General features: G+C 42.0%; 1 protein-coding gene across 1 annotated transcript in view; it reads right to left on the bottom strand.

Moving 5' to 3' along the window:
• Window positions 1-6,487: 6,487 nt before the first annotated feature.
• Window positions 6,488-18,163, bottom strand: part of LOC144768893 (cell adhesion molecule CEACAM16-like) — a 109,026-nt gene continuing 97,350 nt past the window's right edge. The window contains exons 3-4 of the mRNA XM_078652907.1: window positions 6,672-6,809; window positions 6,488-6,591 (exon numbers count right to left, since the gene is read on the bottom strand). Of these exons, the coding sequence (XP_078509033.1) occupies window positions 6,488-6,591; window positions 6,672-6,809 (242 nt within the window). The remainder of the gene's footprint in view (window positions 6,592-6,671; window positions 6,810-18,163) is intronic.

Genomic DNA, 18,163 nt, shown 5'->3' with positions numbered 1-18,163 from the left:
CCACCATGGCCAGAATGATAAGCTTGAGGGCAGAAAAGGAAAAAAAACGGGACACCCTGCGTATAGTACGCAGTGCAAGAAAAGAGGCAGAAACCACAGAACTAACCTGGGAGTGAAGGGACAGTTGGGAATTAATTTTGATGCCAAGGGTTTTAACTGAGGTAGCAGGAGTGGGAGAGGGACCAAGAGAAGGGGGCCAAAACAGAGGGGTCCAGGGGCTGGATGAACCACCTGTCAACACCAACTCTGTCTTGTCCGGGTTGAGTTTAAGGTGGTTGTGGTTCATCCAGTCCCGGATGTGAAGCATGATAGATTGAAAATTAAGAGTGGAAGAGGGAGAAGAAGACAGATCAAACACAAGCTGGAGATCGTCCGCGTAGTTAAACACGGCGACCTCCATTTGTTGCAGGGAAAAAATAAGGGGAGCAATGTAAAGATTAAATAAAAGGGGGGAGAGGGAGGACCCCTGTGGGACCCCGCACTGAACTTTCCGGACGTCCGCTGTAAAATCACCCAGGCGAACAGCCTGGGTGCGATCCCTCAGGAAGGAGGAAAGCCAGACCAAGGCCGTCCCCCCGATCCCCGCCGCCCTGACACGGGAAAGTAAGATGTTATGATCCACCGTGTCAAAAGCGGCTGAGAGGTCGAGGAGCACCAGGGCCTGGCGTTGATTAGTGTCCATACCCTCCCTGAGGCTGTCTAAGACAGAAATGACAACGGACTCCGTAGAGTGTGCGGGGCGAAAGCCGGCCTGACGGGGGGCAAGGGCTCCATGCATCTCCACAAAGGAGCTCATAGCGCAGGTGACGTGGCGCTCGAGCACCTTTGCCAGGAATGGCAACAGGGAGATGGGACGGAAATTGGCAGGCACAGAGGGGTCCGAACCGGGTTTTTTCAGGATGGGCACAATCACTTCAGATTTCAAAGGGTCAGGTACCACACCTTGGGCAAGTGAACTGTTTAGGAGATGAAGTGGAGGGTCGGGGCAAGAGGTAAAGATGTGACGAAGAACATGAGCGGGGCAGGGATCGCGTGGAGAACCAGACTTAACCAAGGGAACTAAGGTGGACAAGGTTTCTCTAGTCATGAGGGGAAAGGAAGTGAGTTCGCCCTTGGGAAGGGGACACAGGGGGTCAACAAAAGAGGGAGAAGGAGGGGGAATATTGGCCTTAATGGTCACAATTTTATGGATAAAATAATTATTGAGGGAACAGCAGAGTTCCTCGGATGGGGCAGGCTTAAGGGTGGACCTGTCCGAGAACGCCAGGTTGTGAACAATGGCAAATATTTCTTTGGACTGATTTTCAGCAGCCAATATTTTGGAGGAGAAGTAGGTGGTTTTGGCCTCCAAGATGTCTTTTTTGTACTTGGTCAAGATGGTAACATACTCCAAACGTACAGTGGGGCTATAGTTTCTCCTCCAGGCTCGCTCGGCGCGTCGTACCGCTAACTTGGTGGCCTTAAGCTCTTTACTAAACCAGCGGTTAGCGTCTTTGTCGCGCTTAGAAGTGATACGTTTGAGCGGTGCCACAGCGTCACAACCTGAAGACAGCCACTGTTCTATAGCCTTAACCTGTAAGAGGGTGGATAAGCCCTTTAAAAAGCGGGGGGAGGCAGCGAGTGAGGAGGAGAGATCATCCAGATTGGCTCGGCCCCAAGCTCGAACCCAGATGTTTTTAGGGCGAGGGGGTTTGGCAGGGGAGTGCACAGGGAGGGAGAATGAAATGATATAATGGTCGGACCAAGTGCAAGGGGAGATTAAGAGAGAGTCCACAGGGCAGTTCAAGGACCAAATCTGGTCAAGTACATGACCTTTAATGTGGGTGGGGGAATGAACATGTGAGATGAAACTAAAGGATTGAAGGGTTTCAGAGAACTCCTTGGAAGAAAGGCATTCGGCAGGGTCAGAGGGCCAAAAATTAAAATCACCAAGGAGTAAAATGGAAGAATTGTTAACAGTGATAGTGGCCAGCACTTCCAAAAAATCGTGAAGAAACAACAAGGGAGATTGGGGAGGACGATAAATAAGAAAACAAGTCAAAGAGGGAGTAGTGGCAGTAGTGCGAATGACCAAGTATTCGGAGGTTGAAATGGCGGGCATAGATAAGATTTGGAAAGGGAGGTCAGTACGGCCGATGACCGCTACACCGCCTCCGGTTCTGCCAGTAGAGCGGTCTGCACGTAAGGCATAATATTGGGCCGGTAGAGTGGCTAGAAGGGCAGGGAGAGAGTCATCGCCAAACCAGGTCTCCGTTAAAAAGAGGAGATCTGGTGCATGAAGGTCCAACAGGACCGAGAGTTCATGCGCATGGGCGACAGCAGATCTAGTATTAAGGTAAAGTGCTGTGAGGGGTTTGGGAGCTGTCGATGAATTTGTATCTTCAAATGAATATAAGGGGTCGACTGTAGATGAGGAAATCAGGGGAGCAGAAGCTGGACAAAGACCAAGACGGGAAATATAAGAATAAGTAAGGGCAGGGATAGGCCATGGTCCCTGGAGGTGGTAGAGCTGGTCAGGGGTATAGGCGATGTGGGGGGCAGAGTGACATGCCCCTAGCCCCGGACAGTCGCGGACGGGCGCAGACGGGCTTGCCTTTGGCGCGCCTTCGGCGCGCCATCGTCGCGCCCGCTGCGCCCATCCGCTGCGCCTCCGGCCAAAACACATATTTTTATACAGGGATCCAAGGGAAGAAGGGGAGGAAAAGGGGGCGTGGCCAGCAAAATGGGCGGGGCTTACTCGCCCGCGATGGATGGCGGCAGCGAGGGAGGACTCCCCGAGGCAGCGCCCAAGTCGGCTGTCAGGGAGCTCCAAATGCCGGTCAAGTTTAAAGTTTAAAGCACACAGGTAGGAATACAATACAATATTAAAAAAACAGATAAAATCGGCTCTCCCGGCTATCCGCCTCAGGAGTCAGTTAGGAGGGCGCGCTAGTGATCAGCGCGGGCTTTTAAGCGGTAATAACGCACTTGTACTTTCCCATACCTGGGGCTGGTATTTGCAGCCAATGGCTCCTGGACCACTCACGTGGCACACAGCAGGGGAAAATTCGGTAAAGTAATCAATTCGGTATTGTCACTACCACAGCCGAAAAAAGCCGAGGTGGTATTACCCAATGCTAAAAAATGTAATTACAATGTATGCCTGTTGCAACCTATGGGGCAGAAGTTTGGGGCTTCATGGGTTGCAGTGGTATTCAGGGTGAGGAAAATAGATTTTGCAGAAAATTGCTGGGGGCCCCGATCTCTGCCTCACAGTATATCTGCCACAGAGAGTTAAAATTGTCATATATTGAGGATTTCATTAGGGCACGGCCCAGCATATTTTGGCTTAAAATTTGGCAGAACCCCGCAGCAACACTCACAAGAAACAAAATCTCTGATTGCCTTAAATGTGAAAAGGGGGTGGACATACCGTGTCTCTTTTCCGTATGGGAAAGTCTGATCAGTGTAAACCTTGAACATATTTTCGTAAATCCAACTAATATGGGCGGGGTAAGCAAGAAATTGCTGCAGGAGGTGTTATATGACAAATATAGCAAGGCAAGATATGATAAAGAGCTCCTGATACCCTCAGTAGTAAGGTACCTGTCTCTAGAAGATGTACGATTGTTGCCATCACATCTGCCATCTAGCTATCTTTTGAAAAATATTGGCTGCTGGGAAAGAGGAATGTTGTTTCATTTAAGAGCGGGTACTATGAAATATATGCTCTGTCTTCCCCTAGGGTTTAATGTCAAGCTTGATCAAATGTTATGCCCATGTGATAACCATAGAAGACAAACAATGCCAAATTTCTTATTCTTTTGTAATTTTTATCAAATGTGTACGAAACTGTTTTTGATTCCCTATTTTAAGAAAACTGATATTATTGATCACAAAATAGCCTACACAGAAATTCTTAAATTAGAAGAGGATGATCTGGTTTTTCGCGTAGGTTCTTTCCTGAAAGCGGCAGCCGGCTCACGTACTTCTATGAGCACTAAATGAAGGTTGTTTTCCATGTTTGCATTTTTTACATGTTATCCTTTTTGGGACCACACATAACTGAGGTGTCTTATAAAGAATACATGTAATTAACAGTACTTATGAGCTATACTTTAGTGCTATTTTGGTATCAATAGGAATGTTTTTTATGGATATTGTTCTGAACAAGTTTGCCGTTTTTATATCTATATTTTGTATTTAAATATCGATTTATCTGACCTGTGCTTTTATGGATACATGTTTGAATCCGAATAAAGTTTAAATTGATTGATTGACAATGTTTATGTATTGCGTTTGCTACTGAAAGTCTGTGGATATGTGTGTGAAGGGGGTACAGTGATGTCAAAATATTTGCAAGGTAAAAGTAAGAGAAATTAAAGTGCTTACAATTGAGGGAGTGCAGTGCATGTTGGGGCGGTGAAGTGACAAAGATACGAGGATGTGCATTAGAGGACGAGTGAAAAGAGGATGCTGAAGAGGAAAGAGCTGGTTAGAGAAATGCAGATGGACAAGATATGCAGAGAAAAAGAGGATACGTATCTAACATAAAGCATAACTGAAGGCCAAAAGTACTTCCACAGGCCTCATTGCTATTTGGTTCACAGACCCACTTTTTCAGAATGTAAACATTTCCAATGTTAAGTATTCATAACAAATCCTTGTTGTTACTCATTTATCTTAAACTGATACCCCCAGTGACAAAGCCAATCATACTGACAGGCATTAGGCGTATGTCAGTTGCTGTTCCATTTCTCAGAGAGAAACCAAAATACTGGTCAGGTGACAAACTATGGGAATCACAGAAATGTATTTGACATGTTCCTTTATGGAGAACCCCCACTTTTTTTATCTCACTTAAAGACCTGTCTGAACATATTTCTATATGACTGGTTGCAGCCAGCAACTGTGGGTGCTTCTCGAAGTCTGGTTAGAGCACATTTTTCCAAAGTTAATGATGCTACAGTACAAGACACTGGGCAGGCGTACATTTTAAAGGGTCTACATTTGTCATGCTGTATACTTTACACATTACAAGCCTTGCTTTATCGCTACATTCATTTGCTTTAAAATGCACCTTTCACCAATCTTTTTTTCATTTCTTTCTCAATAGAGGGTCTCGCCCTGGACCCCAGTTTTGTCCATTGAACTTGTTAACATTGCTCACCATATAAAAGTCATGCCCAACGTTTACGCCTTACCACTTTCAAACGTCACCAGCGACCACTGCCTGCTAAAACTGGTCAATCCTTGCGACATAGAGTGCTGTATTGTAAATATGGTGCATCCAATGTGTCGCAAGGAGGGCGCAATGAAAAGTGTTGCATCGCTGTTTTCAACCAGCAATGCAAAATTTTCCATAAATGACGCTCTGGGTTTCTGGTTGGTAGAGGTATGCACCCTGTCCAAGCAGGAACCACCGTCTTAGTCAGGGTAATCAGTAAAACGCTCAGAGCAGTCGTGCTTAACTAAGAGGCAATGTGCAAAGTATTTGTGCTCATAACACACAGTAAATTAGGGAAAACACCACAAAGGACTCCACACCAGTTTAGAAATACAGACCATATTTTGATAAATGAAACAAAATCAAAACGACAAAAATCCAATTATCAGAAGTTCAGTTATAAACTTTTAAAGAATACACAGTTCTGTAGTGTTAAGAAGCTGATAGCGCCACACGGGGCTTTCTGGTTGTACTTCACTCGGCCAAATCCAAAAGCTCAGGCAGACAACATTGGAGCATGGGTCGAGTGCAGAGAGCTTTGCAGTTTGTGAGCGGTCTCTTGGTCTGTGCTCTGCTACGAGCCTGTTATCTGTACATACCGGTCTATGATAATATTATGGGGCCCATTAGGATGTCGGGCGGATTGCCCCCGCCAGGCTGGCGATAGCCACCGCTGGCCTGGCGGGGGCAATCTGCCTGGCATCCACTCCCAAATGCCCACCGCCATATTAGTATGGAGGGGGGACCGCGGCGGACGGAAAGACCGTCTGCCGCTTTTCCACCCCAGGTCGCCTTGCAGCCGGGGCGGGAAAGGATTAATATGGTGGCGGTGTCTAATAGACACCGCCAGCCACATTATAATGGGCCAAATCGGATGCCTTTCTGTGGCATGGCATGCGGTCTTCACTCTGGGGGCCCCCTGCGAGCCCCCAGAGTGAAGGAGGGGTGGGGGTGTGCACACGGGGGGGACCTGTGGTACCACCCAGCATTTGCATAAACAAAGCAGCAGGCACCGCGCGGTGCCTGCCGCTTTGTTTATGCAAATGCACGCATACATTTTTAACATTGTGGCGCCTCAATGTTAAAAATGGGGGATGCGCCCGCCACTGTGGCGGGGCATCCTAATGCACACATCGGGACCCACGCCCTTAAGGCGGGCGGTCCCGTTTTCTGCAAGGGAGGGGGGCGCGCCCGCCATCCTAATGGGGGCCTAAGTGTTACACTTTGCACTTTGTGAGTGGACTCTTGGTTACAGGTTGTACATATATATTTATAGATTTATTATAATGCACTCACTGCAGGCTGTGCTCGGTTTGCATTCTCCACGTTCACATAATTTACTGCAGGTTCATAGATGACTCTGGGGCTGCCACCAGGGGTCACGTCTGAAATAAGAGACCACATTCTATAATATCTGGTTTTTCACTGCTTTAAACTTTGAAATGGGACTTAAATAGACTCTTACCATTTGCTTTCCTTAAGCGTCTCTCATAGAAGAGAACCACACCAAGGACAGCTACGACAGCACCGAGGAGCATCCCTGAAGCCACCGCCAGGGTGACCCACCAGGTAGATATGGGGGCATCTGAAGCAGGAGGAGCCCCTGAAGAAAAGAGACAACCTGTGAGTGTCAGGCTCGTCCGGCTCTTGGCAGGTGCAGGAAGAATGTAGAAAAAAATGGAAGAACAAAAGGAGTAGAGAGAAAAAGGTCTAAGAGATTCATCAAACACACCAGTACTTTAGATGAAAGGTTCTGAGCTGGTTATCGTCACTCCTTAACAGCAGCATATAGTTTGTCAAAATGGGTATGTTGATGAGAGTTTAGAATTTATCTAGCAATGATAATCTAATAGGTGCACAGTCTAAATATCGAGTTTTTATTTCAACCTACAGTATTATTGAGTTGTAAATATCGTAGGGACAGAATATCGAAATGAAGAATATCGACGACCAAAATATCGACCTGAAGGTAAGAAATACTGTTTTTGTTAACATTGAAGTTAGTAATATCGATAGCAAAAATATCGATGTTACTAATATCAAGATTTATATTAGAGTTATGTATTTTATTATGTATGTTATATGTTTGTGTTTATATTTTTCGGTAATTATTGTATTGGTTTCAGAATATATGTATAACATTTTTACAAGTTAGTAATTTTTTTTAAAGTAATCAATGCGCTTTACTACCGTAGGGGGTTGTGGATTTATAGTGGGAAGTAATTTAATTATAGTAAATGAATTAAAACATTTTAGGAATTTGTAACTATTTGTAAGTACATTTTGCATTTTCGTTCTGTAGCGGGTGGTGGGTTTATAAGGGATTAGGGTGGGAAGTAATTTAAATGTAATTAAGTAATTATTTATTTTTATTTATTGGTATTGATAATTAATTTTATGTTAAATAATTATTAATTGGTAATTCATTTTCATTAATTAGTAATTCATTTTTGTTAATTGGTAATTAGTTTGTATTAATTGGGAAATAAGTTTTATTAATGGGTAATTATATTTCCTGTATTAATTTATTATTAGAGTGTGTTGTGAGTTTATAGGGGAATAGGGTGGGAAGTAATTTAATTCTAATTAAGTTATTATTTATTTTATTGCTGTGTATTGATAAATACTTTTTTGTTAATTAATTATTAATTGGTAATACATTTGTAATAATTACTATGTTTTTGTTTTGAAAATTAATTCATTGTCCATTCATTATTAGGTGTTTATACATTTTTCCTAAGTATAATGTAGTGGTATTTATCAATACTGTATTGCAAATTAATTAATAATTGCTAAATACGTTTTAATACTTTTTATTTTTTGGTATTGGCAATTAATTATTTGTTTTTATATTATTATTTGGTAATTATTTTTTAATAAGTAGTAGTTATTGGTATTTATCAATAATGTAATTGTTAGTTAATTATGTATTGGTAATTATTTTTTATTAATTATGTATCGGTATTGTTAATTAATTTATTGTTATTTAATAATTTAATCATTATTTATTTAAAAAAATGTAATTATTTGTAAGTAATTTTTACTTCTACGCTATCCAACACTTTTCCTACTGTTGCACTCTGTGGAGTGGGAATAGTATTTTTTACCCCTACGCTATCCAACACTTTTCCTACTGTTGCACTCTCTGGAGTGGGAATAGTAATTTTTACCTCTACGCTATACAACACTTTTCCTACTGTTGCACTCTCTGGAGTGGGAATAGTAATTTATACCCCTACGCTATCCAACACTTTCCCTACTGTCACACTCTCTGGAGTTGGAATAGTAATTTTTACCCCTACACTATCCAACACTTTCCCTACTGTTGCACTATCTGGAGTTGGAATAGTAATTTTTACCCCTAAGCTATCCAACACTTTCCCTACTTTTGCACTCTCTGGAGTGGGAATAGTAATTTTTACCTCTACGCTATCCAATGTTTACTGTTTTAGTTAATGTAGTGTATAATTTATTTAAAAAAATGTTTTTTGAATTTGTTATATATAATTTTTATATTTATATTTATATTATTGTTGTATGTGTATGTATGTATTTATAATTTATAATTTTTTTAACAATTTATAAGTTATTACAACAATACTTTGTAAATAATATTAAGTATATATATTATAATTTATATGTATGTTTTTAATTTTTTTAATTATATGTAATTTTAAATATGTTTTTAACTAGGTCTATTTTAATTATATGTATTATTTACTTTATTTTACAATATTTTTAAACATTTATAAAAAATGATATTCTTAACAACGATATTTTTGATAAAAATATTTTTTTCCCAATATTTTTGTATTTACCATAATGTAGATAGGACCTTGATATTGTTGACATCGATATTTCGACTCCGAAATTTTTGAGTTCGATATTTTTATAGTCGATATTCTGTCTGTGATTTAATCTAATATGAATGCACTTGAAATCAGTTTAGTAATGTATAGAACAGAGCTTATTAATGTGGTTTTCTTCTCACATTTTGCTAGAATCTCCATTTTATTTAATATGGATTTCGTTTTTATGCTCACTCCTGCTGAAATATTATTGTACCTTGTTTCCACAATGAATTATCATGGTGTACCATTAAGTACTTTTTTTATGTTTATCATGTGACCATGGGATTCACTTGAGAGGTGGAGCATCACTTTAAAAAATAAGTATATAAATTGTCAGCTGACCGGGTGTACGGTGTGTGAACAAGAGCACTTGTTGCTCAAAACGCGTCCCCCGTTGAGAGGTCAAAAATAAATCTACCTTGCCGACAGCCTGGGGTCCGTGTCTTCATTTCGCCGTTCATTCAGAGGTGGGTAAGATTGCTGGTGTATATGTAACGGAAGTTTGTTGTCTCCGTTCACGGTACCCGCTTCTCCGAAAGTGGCCTCGCTCTACAACTACCCAAGAAGTTTTCATTCCGAGGAGGAATACAAGCAAGACCCCCTGGACTGGACATTAAACCGCAAAAGCCGTTGGGACACGCAATCAGCAGGTCCGAGAGGCTAGCTGGGAGCATGAACAGCCAATGGCCAGTGGCGTTACTCGACAGAATCCAGGTGAGGAGTTTAAGGCTCAAAGGGCAAGAAGACCGTCAGTGGCGGGCTGCCAACGGTTGTTATTCTAAATCCTTTCACAAGCACCATGTCAGCCAGTCTGGAAAGGGAGCGTGAGGATGCTGCAGAAGCCTTGTTCAACAATATTCATCAGAGCAGTAACAGCACCGTCACGCAAGTCAGTCAACCCAGCGGTGCACAACATGACATCAAGGAACTGCTCACACCACTTGAGAAAAAAAACAAAGCCGAAATAACAAAGTGGTGGGAGCACAAATCGCTCACCAAATATGTGGAAGCGGGAAGAGTGCAGCGATGTTTAAGAATACTGCTGGCACCAAGTTTCGAGGATCCCAACCCCGCGATGTTGAAAGAATGGGGGGAGTGCAATCTCTTGGCCTCAATGAACTTGGTCAAAATGCTTATAAAGTATGCTGCAATTGAAAAGTTGCTGGAAGAAATAAAAAAACTTGACGAGGAGTTAGACAATATAACTGATCCCGATATAAAATCATCTATAACGGCTACACGCAAAGAGATCAGTGAGCGACTCCGCAAACATGAGGAAAGAATAAAAGTCAGGAAGGTACACAAGTTTGCGAGAGACCTCAAAGATTACGAACTGGGTCAAATCTATACCTTTTCCCGCAAATTCGACAAAGCCAAACAGTCGAAATGAATTAGCAAAAACAGTAAAGTGGGTGAACCTGCGAGAAACGATCATCTGGCAGTAACGCAGTTAACGCAGATTCAGATGCAGATTCAGCCTCAGTAACTAGCGCTTCCAGCATTTCTTTTTCCATAACAAGCAGCATCGACGGAAGATCGAGAGGCAAGATATTGGATCTCGGCGAAGAGATTGATTTTTTAGTGGAGGACCGCCTGCAAACTTTGCGCCCAAGATTACGAAAGAATTACAACGCAAAAAGCATAACGCAAAACGTCACGCCAGACGAAAAAAGCGCAAAGCCACAGCAACAGCAAACGCAAAAAAAGAAAAAACAATGGTACAACAAGAGAAAGTAATGCAGGATTGTACCATTACAAATCTATCTGACGTTACACTGACTGCAGCGGAGGAGCAATTGTTAGCCCTCGGGTTAAATTATTGCCCAGAGAGTACCTTCAGCTACACCAATACGAGGGCTGACGTGTTCCGCTTTATTTGTAAATTAAAACTCAAGAAGTTTTTTTCCTCCAAACCACCATCTAAAACAACAGAGCGTATAAATAACCAGGAGCCATCTAAAAGCCGTACTACCACAATTCCAGCTGCACGAGATGCTAGATTGTTATTAACACTTTGTGACCTAGGGGAATTTGGAAATCCCACAAGAAATACAACCACTACCGAAATTCCAAGTACACAGCGTGAATTACAGGATGTTGATATTCGGCAGAAGGGAGCCGGTGACAGTCTATTCAAGCCGGTAAGCACATTTTTGCCTGTTATGCCTAAAGACGCGGTAGACATTTATCACTAATGCGTAGTAGAAGATTTTTAAAAACTACACCGCATGGCACAGGGACAAAAGTACAAGTGCAATGTTGAATTAAATCAGTACACGATGTTAATGAAAAAACTAAGTCAAAATCAGGAAGTAATAATCGACAAGTCTGATAAAGGCTGAAATATTGTCTTGTGGCAAAAAAAAGATTACATCACAGAAGCCATGAGACAATTAAATGATACCAATTGCTATATAAGATCAAATGGCTTGGCCTACAAAAAAGCTAAAGAGGAACTTAAAAAAATGTTAATATCATATAAAAGACAGAATTCCATTTCATCAACGGAATTTGACTTTTTGCACGTGGAGCATCCGGTTATACCGATATTATATCTAATCCCCAAGGTGCACAAAATGAAAGTTCCAACACCAGGTCGACCAATTATATCGGCCATCAATAGCATTGGAGAAAATATTTCCCGATATATTGACTTCTTTCTTCAAGACCTTGTTAAGAGCTTACCGAGCTATTTGAAAGACACTGGTGACTTTTTGAATAAGTTGAATTTGATTCAGTGGCAAGAGAATTGGTGCCTAATGACTCTCGACATCGAGTCGTTATATACTTGCATAGACCATTCCAAAGGTATTGAAGCAGTATAACACTATTTGGGTTTAAGAACGTGTGAGTATTATAGTCACAACAAGATGCTGTGTGAGTTGGTACATTGGTGCTTACATAACAACTACTTCATGTTTGGGAAGGAAGTCTGGAAACAGGTCAGGGGTGTGGAGATGGGATCATGCTTCTCTCCCAGCTACGCGTGTTTACACGTGGGCTGGTGGGAGGAGCGTGGTCTCATCGTCACACCCGGTTTTAATGGTGTTAAATACTGGATGCGATTTATAGATGATGTGTTCTGTATATGGGAGGGTGACGAACAAAGTGCCTCAGAATTCATCAATGCCTTAAATTGCAATAAAGAAAATCTTTATTTTACTTCCAACATCAGTAAAGTGCAGGCAGACTTCTTAGATGTACACATCACAGTGAACAACAATACTATAGAAACATCACTTTTTCGCAAACCTACTGCTGGCAATAGCATACTGCATGCCAGCAGCAAACACCCAAAGCATGTTGTTGAAAATATTCCGTATGGAGAGCTGTTACGACTGAAAAGAATCAGCAGCACACACGAAATATTCGAACAAGAAGCTAAAGTAATGATAACCAGACTGAAAGCTAGAGGATATAGCAATGTAACATTGCAAAGGGCTTTGAGACGAAGCCGGGAAAGATCTAGAGAGTCTCTGTTGAAATCTGAGGTTCAACAGACCAATAACGACAATGCTACTCCTCGCTTAATCCTATCATACAGCAAACAAGAGAGACAAATCAAATCGATTGTCAAGAGACACTGGCCAATTCTTATGACTGATGGGTTTCTAAGTGACACACTTCCAGAAATGCCAATAATAACATACAGAAGAGCAAGAAGTATGCACAACAGCTTAGTTAAATCAAGCCCTGAGCTAGGTGGTGGCAGCATCTGGCTCAAACAAAAAGATGTTTTTTTCAAATGCTCATCTTGTCGAGCGTGTAAATTTGGTATCAATACCACGCATTATAACACCCCCTTCAGTCAAGTCAGTAAAGCTATTAGAGGTAATTACAACTGTCACAGCGACTTTGCCATATATGTTCTGACGTGCACCAGTGGCCTACGATACATAGGCAGTACCAAATTACAGGTGCACGTCAGAATTTTACAACATCTTCGAGCAATAGTCAATAATGACAAAACATACTCCGTAGCTCGCCACTTTAGATCTACTCACAATAATGATCTGAGTAATCTGACTTATTTTGTCATTGACGCAGTGCCCCCCCCCCCCAAACGAGGAGGTGATAGAGAAAAACTCTTAAGACAGAAGGAGACACAATATATTGTTGAGCTAGATAGTAAATATCCTAACGGGCTCAATACCACAGAGGATTTACATCACTTTCTGTAAAATATTAAGCTGTGAATTTAAATATATGTGTAGTAAACCCATTTCCGAACCAAGTATTCAACTTATGTTTCCGATAATAGGGATTTCCAGTCCGAATAAAAATGTGAATCTGTTGGAGGACTGTTTGGCGATCTAGTGTATCACTGGTGAACAGGATGGATTTGACACAACCATAAAGAAAATGAAGCTGAATCAATTCACCCGCTATTATTTCAAACCAGATCGCACTATGTAAATATTGTCTATATATGTAATATTTGTTTAGTATTTCTTTTTCTTCACCTTTGTTTAATGTATCTATATACCCCAGAAACCACAGACATCTATATTTTGGTATTAAGCGATTAATTATTAGGGTTAGCAATATTGCACAGGGTGTAAATGATCAATTCTATGACATTAATCTTTCTTTTGAAAGTGTGCTCAAAAAGGATTTGTGTTTTTTAATCACGATATATCTACAAAAAATTATAAAAATATATTTTTTTGCACAAGTCACGTTTGGTTAAAAAATACCGTTAAACATTTTATAAGATGAAATCTGTTTTTGGGTACAATAGGATTTTTCAATCCACAAGGGGCCATTTCATATAGTTATCCCATCTAATAGGGAACTATGTTCGAATACAGGATAAGGGAATGTAATATTAAAACTCGTTAGTATTAAAAAGTATTGTAACAAGAATAGGATCAACTTTGGTCATGATTGTTAATAGCCCTTTGTATATAGATGAATTGTTATGTAGATAGTGTAGATGGATGTATATATATTTATTTGTATATATTATCTTTAACTTTTCTATGTTCCTGTAACGAATATATCGGCCACACTATTTAACTAACATTTGTTTACTGTATAGTTCTTGTGTGATCAGGCATTTATGCTGAAATATTATTGTACCTTGTTTCCACAATGAATTATCGTGGTGTACCATTAAGTACTTTTTTTATGTTTATCATGTGACCATGTTGTTCACTTGAGAGGTGGAGCAACACTTCAAAAAATAAGTATAGTCAGCTGACCGGGTGTACGGTGTGTGAACAAGAGCACTTGTTGCTCGAAACGCGTCGCCCGTTGAGAGGTCAACAATAAATCTAACTTGCCGACAGCCTGGGGTCCGTGTCTTTATTTCGCCGTTCATTCGGAGGTGGTGAAGACTGCATGTGTATATTATAATTTATATGTATGTTTTTTATTTTTTTAATTATATGTAATTTTAAATATATTTTTAACTATGTCTATTTTAATTATATGTATTATTTACTTTATTTTATAATATTTTTAAACATTTATAAAAAATGATATTCTTAACAACGATATTTTTGATAACAATATTTTTTTTCCCAATATTTAGGACTTTGATATTGTTGACATCGATATTTCGACTCCGAAATTTTTGAGGTCGATATTTTTATAGTCGATATTCTGTCAGTGATTCAATCTAATATGAATGCACTTGAAATCAGTTTAGTAATGTATAGAACAGAGCTTATTAATGTGGTTTTCTTCTCACATTTTGCTGGAATCTCCATTTTATTTAATATGGATTTCGTTTTTATGCTCACTCCTATTTCTTTCCCATCCCAACCCTTCCTCTATGTGTATCTTCAACTGGTGCATAGTTCAATGTTCATTACTGAGCTTGGCGCTCTTCCACTGGTGCATAGTCCATTGTCCATTACTGGGCTTAGCGCTTTTCCACTGGTGCATAGTGATTGTCCATTGCTGGCCATAGAGCTCTTCCACTGGTGCATAGTCTATTGTTCATTACTGGGCTTAGCGCTATTCCTCTGGTGCCTAGTCTATTGTTCATTACTGGGCTTAGCGCTATTCCACTGGTGCATAGTCCATTGTCCATTACTGGGCTTAGCGCACTTCCACAGGTGCATAGTCCATTGTCCATTACTGGGCTTAGTGCTCTTCCTCTTCTGTGTTTTTTTGTTTTAAACAAAAGGTTATGTGTCAATTACATTACCTAACTATGACATCACTGTAACAGTTGGGTTTTTTCAGTTAATTTCTGTGTTTTTTTTTAAATGTGAGTTAAAATATTACTACAACTCTTAACTATAACATCCTGTTCTATGTTTTTTCAAAACGTACTTTTTGAGATTTTCACGCACTTCAGAAATCAACAAAAAAAGTTAAATATTCGACTTTCAACTCTGTAAAATACAGGCATACATTCAAATTCGTTTTTTAAAGGAAGATAAGACAATATTGAAGCTAGATGTCAGTACATTCTTTTTTATACTGTTTTTGGACTCTGCAGACCTGCCACAAAGCCCTAAAATGCATATAGTCTCCATTGCAAAACAGAACCTGCCATCCTTTATACAATACTAGCCGCCCGTCCCGACGTTGTTCGGGTATAAAAAAGCTTTACCTGAAGGATGGAAAACTTTACCAAATGCTACCCGACCGCTTTCCAATGCAGCAGGCGTCTGAGAATGCACACGCCCACACTCAACAACGCTGAAGGGCACGCATACCTCACGACGTGCACGAATGCTAACCTCATCACAGTGAGATTAGTGTTCTTGTACGTCGTGAGGTGTGCGTGCTGTTCAGCAGTTGTGTGAGGGCGTGTGTATTCTGAGACGTATGGGCATGTGCATTCTGAGACGCCTGCGTTTATCCCCGGTTGAGATTGGTAACGCTTATGCCCACAAAGGTTGCTTTGCAACATATGTTATTATAGCCGCCTGAATGGCAATGTGCGTGAATGCGGCACACCTAGTGTCTTCTCTAGAGACATGTGAGAAGTGATTATAACTCGTGAATGGAAAGGCGCGCTACTGAATGACGCGGCCATTTTTTGGTTATAAAATTTGTGGTATGCCCCTCTGAGAACGCTGTTGTGGTACGCCCCTCTCACAAAGTATAATGTGTGTACTTTGACACGGCTACGACCATGCCCCCGACACGCCCACGGCCCTCTGAGTGTGCTGTTTGACACGCCCACGCCCCTCTGACAACGGTTATGGCCACAAAGTAAAATGTGTGTAGTTTGACACGCCCACGAAAACGCCACCGACACGCCCACGCCAACGCCTACGCCCACAAGGGACTACTTTACCCCTAAGGTTCTTTGACGTTTCTAATGTATATGGTGGCCACCTGTATAGCCTATCTCCATCTGCTGCAACTCCCCTTTCCAATGCTGTATTGGGTGTTGTGATTAGTGCTGTACTTCTTGAGTTTACCCGCCTCAAAGGTTTCAGCTCTCTCTTTATAATAGTAGTATGTATGTGATAACATTTTATTTTTTTCAATTTCCCCTTTCAAGTTCAAAGCCCCTGTTTTTTGGTTTCACCCAGTGTTAGATCTGGGGGTCTCTAGTTGGCAGAGGTAGGTACCACTGTCCAAATAGGGACCCTTGCTTCTAGTCAGGGCAAGGAGATAACCCTCTGAGACAACCTCCGCTCACCCTCTAGGTAGCTTGGCGCGAGCAGTCTAGGCTAACCAGAGGCAATGCGTGAAGTATTTGTACCAACACTCACAGTAACCCAGTGAAAACACCACAAACTGACTCCACAACAGTTTAGAAAAATAAAGGTATTTTTAATCTAAACTACACAAGACCAAAACGACAAAAATCCAACATACACAGTTCAAGAATATGGTTTCAAAAAGAGTTCTTAAGGTTGCGTTAAAATTCTTCAAGTTGCGGTAAAATAAACCACAGATGCGTGAAAAGTTCACCGTTGCGTCACGTTTACTCACAGTACCTTTAGTTGCAACAAAGTTCCAAAAGCAGAAGCTGGTGCGGTGGAAAACAAGCGATGCGTTGCTCCTGAGACCCTGGGGAGGCGATGCGACAGCCCCGCTGCAGCAGCGGGCGTGTTGCGACGAATCCGGTCTGTATGGGGAGGAAGGCCACTTGTATGGATTCCGGTGCGTAGGTTCCGTAGGAAGTCTGTTCTCGCAAAGGCACGATGCGACGATCTCGTAGGTGCTGCGACGATCTCCGGGGCGACGATGCGCGGTCCAGCGGCGATCCTTTCTCTCGCAGCTCCTCGATGCGATGATTCTGCGACGACACTCGCAGCGACGTGATGCGGTCCGCAAGCAAGCGGTGCGGCGTTCTCACCCAGCGACGACAGGCTCTGCGACGATACTCGCAGCGATGTTCGATTCTCCCGCACCGGTCTGGTGCGTCCCGCAAACGAAGGATGCGACGTCTCTGGCAGCGGCGTCAGGCGCTGCGACGATCTCGACCTCCGTAGCGGCGGGAAACTTCTCGCACTGTCGGGGATGCGCTCCGCAAGCGAGCGATGCGACACCTTTCAGATTCAAAAGTCACTCAAGCTTAGTTTCAAGCTTCCCAGCACAGGTCCAACCTCCAGAGGCCCCACAACTGGATCAAGCACTCTAGGAGGGAAAGAACTCTCTCAGCAGAGTTCAGGGAAGCTGGGGATGAAGTCCTTTTGTTCCTGGGACTTCAAAACAGGGAGCCAGCTCTTCTCAGGCCCTTGGAGATTCCTTCAAGACAGGGGACACAGCACACAGCAAAGTCCTTCCCCTCTCCTTGGCAGCAAAGCAACAGCAGGTAAGTCCAGCAGAGCAACAGCAGGACAATCTTCTTCAGTTTCAGCTTTCTCCTTGGCAGAGGTTCCTTCTTGATTCCAGGATGATCTAATTTTCTGTTGTCAGGGGTCCTGTACTTATACCCCTAAAGTCTTTGTTCTCTCTGTGCATGTGGGCCCTGTGCCCGGTCTGAACCAGTTCTGGGTGGATCCTGAGTACTTTGTTTTGCTGGCTGCATCTTTCCTTTCAGAGTGAGGGGCAGGGTCCTCAGCCGCCCAGCAGGGGGGTGGAGCCAGCTTTGTGGAAGGCAGGCACAGCCCTATTCAGCCCAGGTGCTAACTCCTCCCACTACTCAAGTTGCAGATGCAGTCATTCAGCCTAGTGCTGACTCATC

The sequence above is a fragment of the Lissotriton helveticus genome, chromosome 7 (genome assembly GCF_964261635.1).
Source record: "Lissotriton helveticus chromosome 7, aLisHel1.1, whole genome shotgun sequence".
Taxonomy (NCBI): Eukaryota; Metazoa; Chordata; class Amphibia; order Caudata; family Salamandridae; genus Lissotriton; species Lissotriton helveticus.
This window is presented reverse-complemented; position numbering and strand designations above follow the sequence as displayed.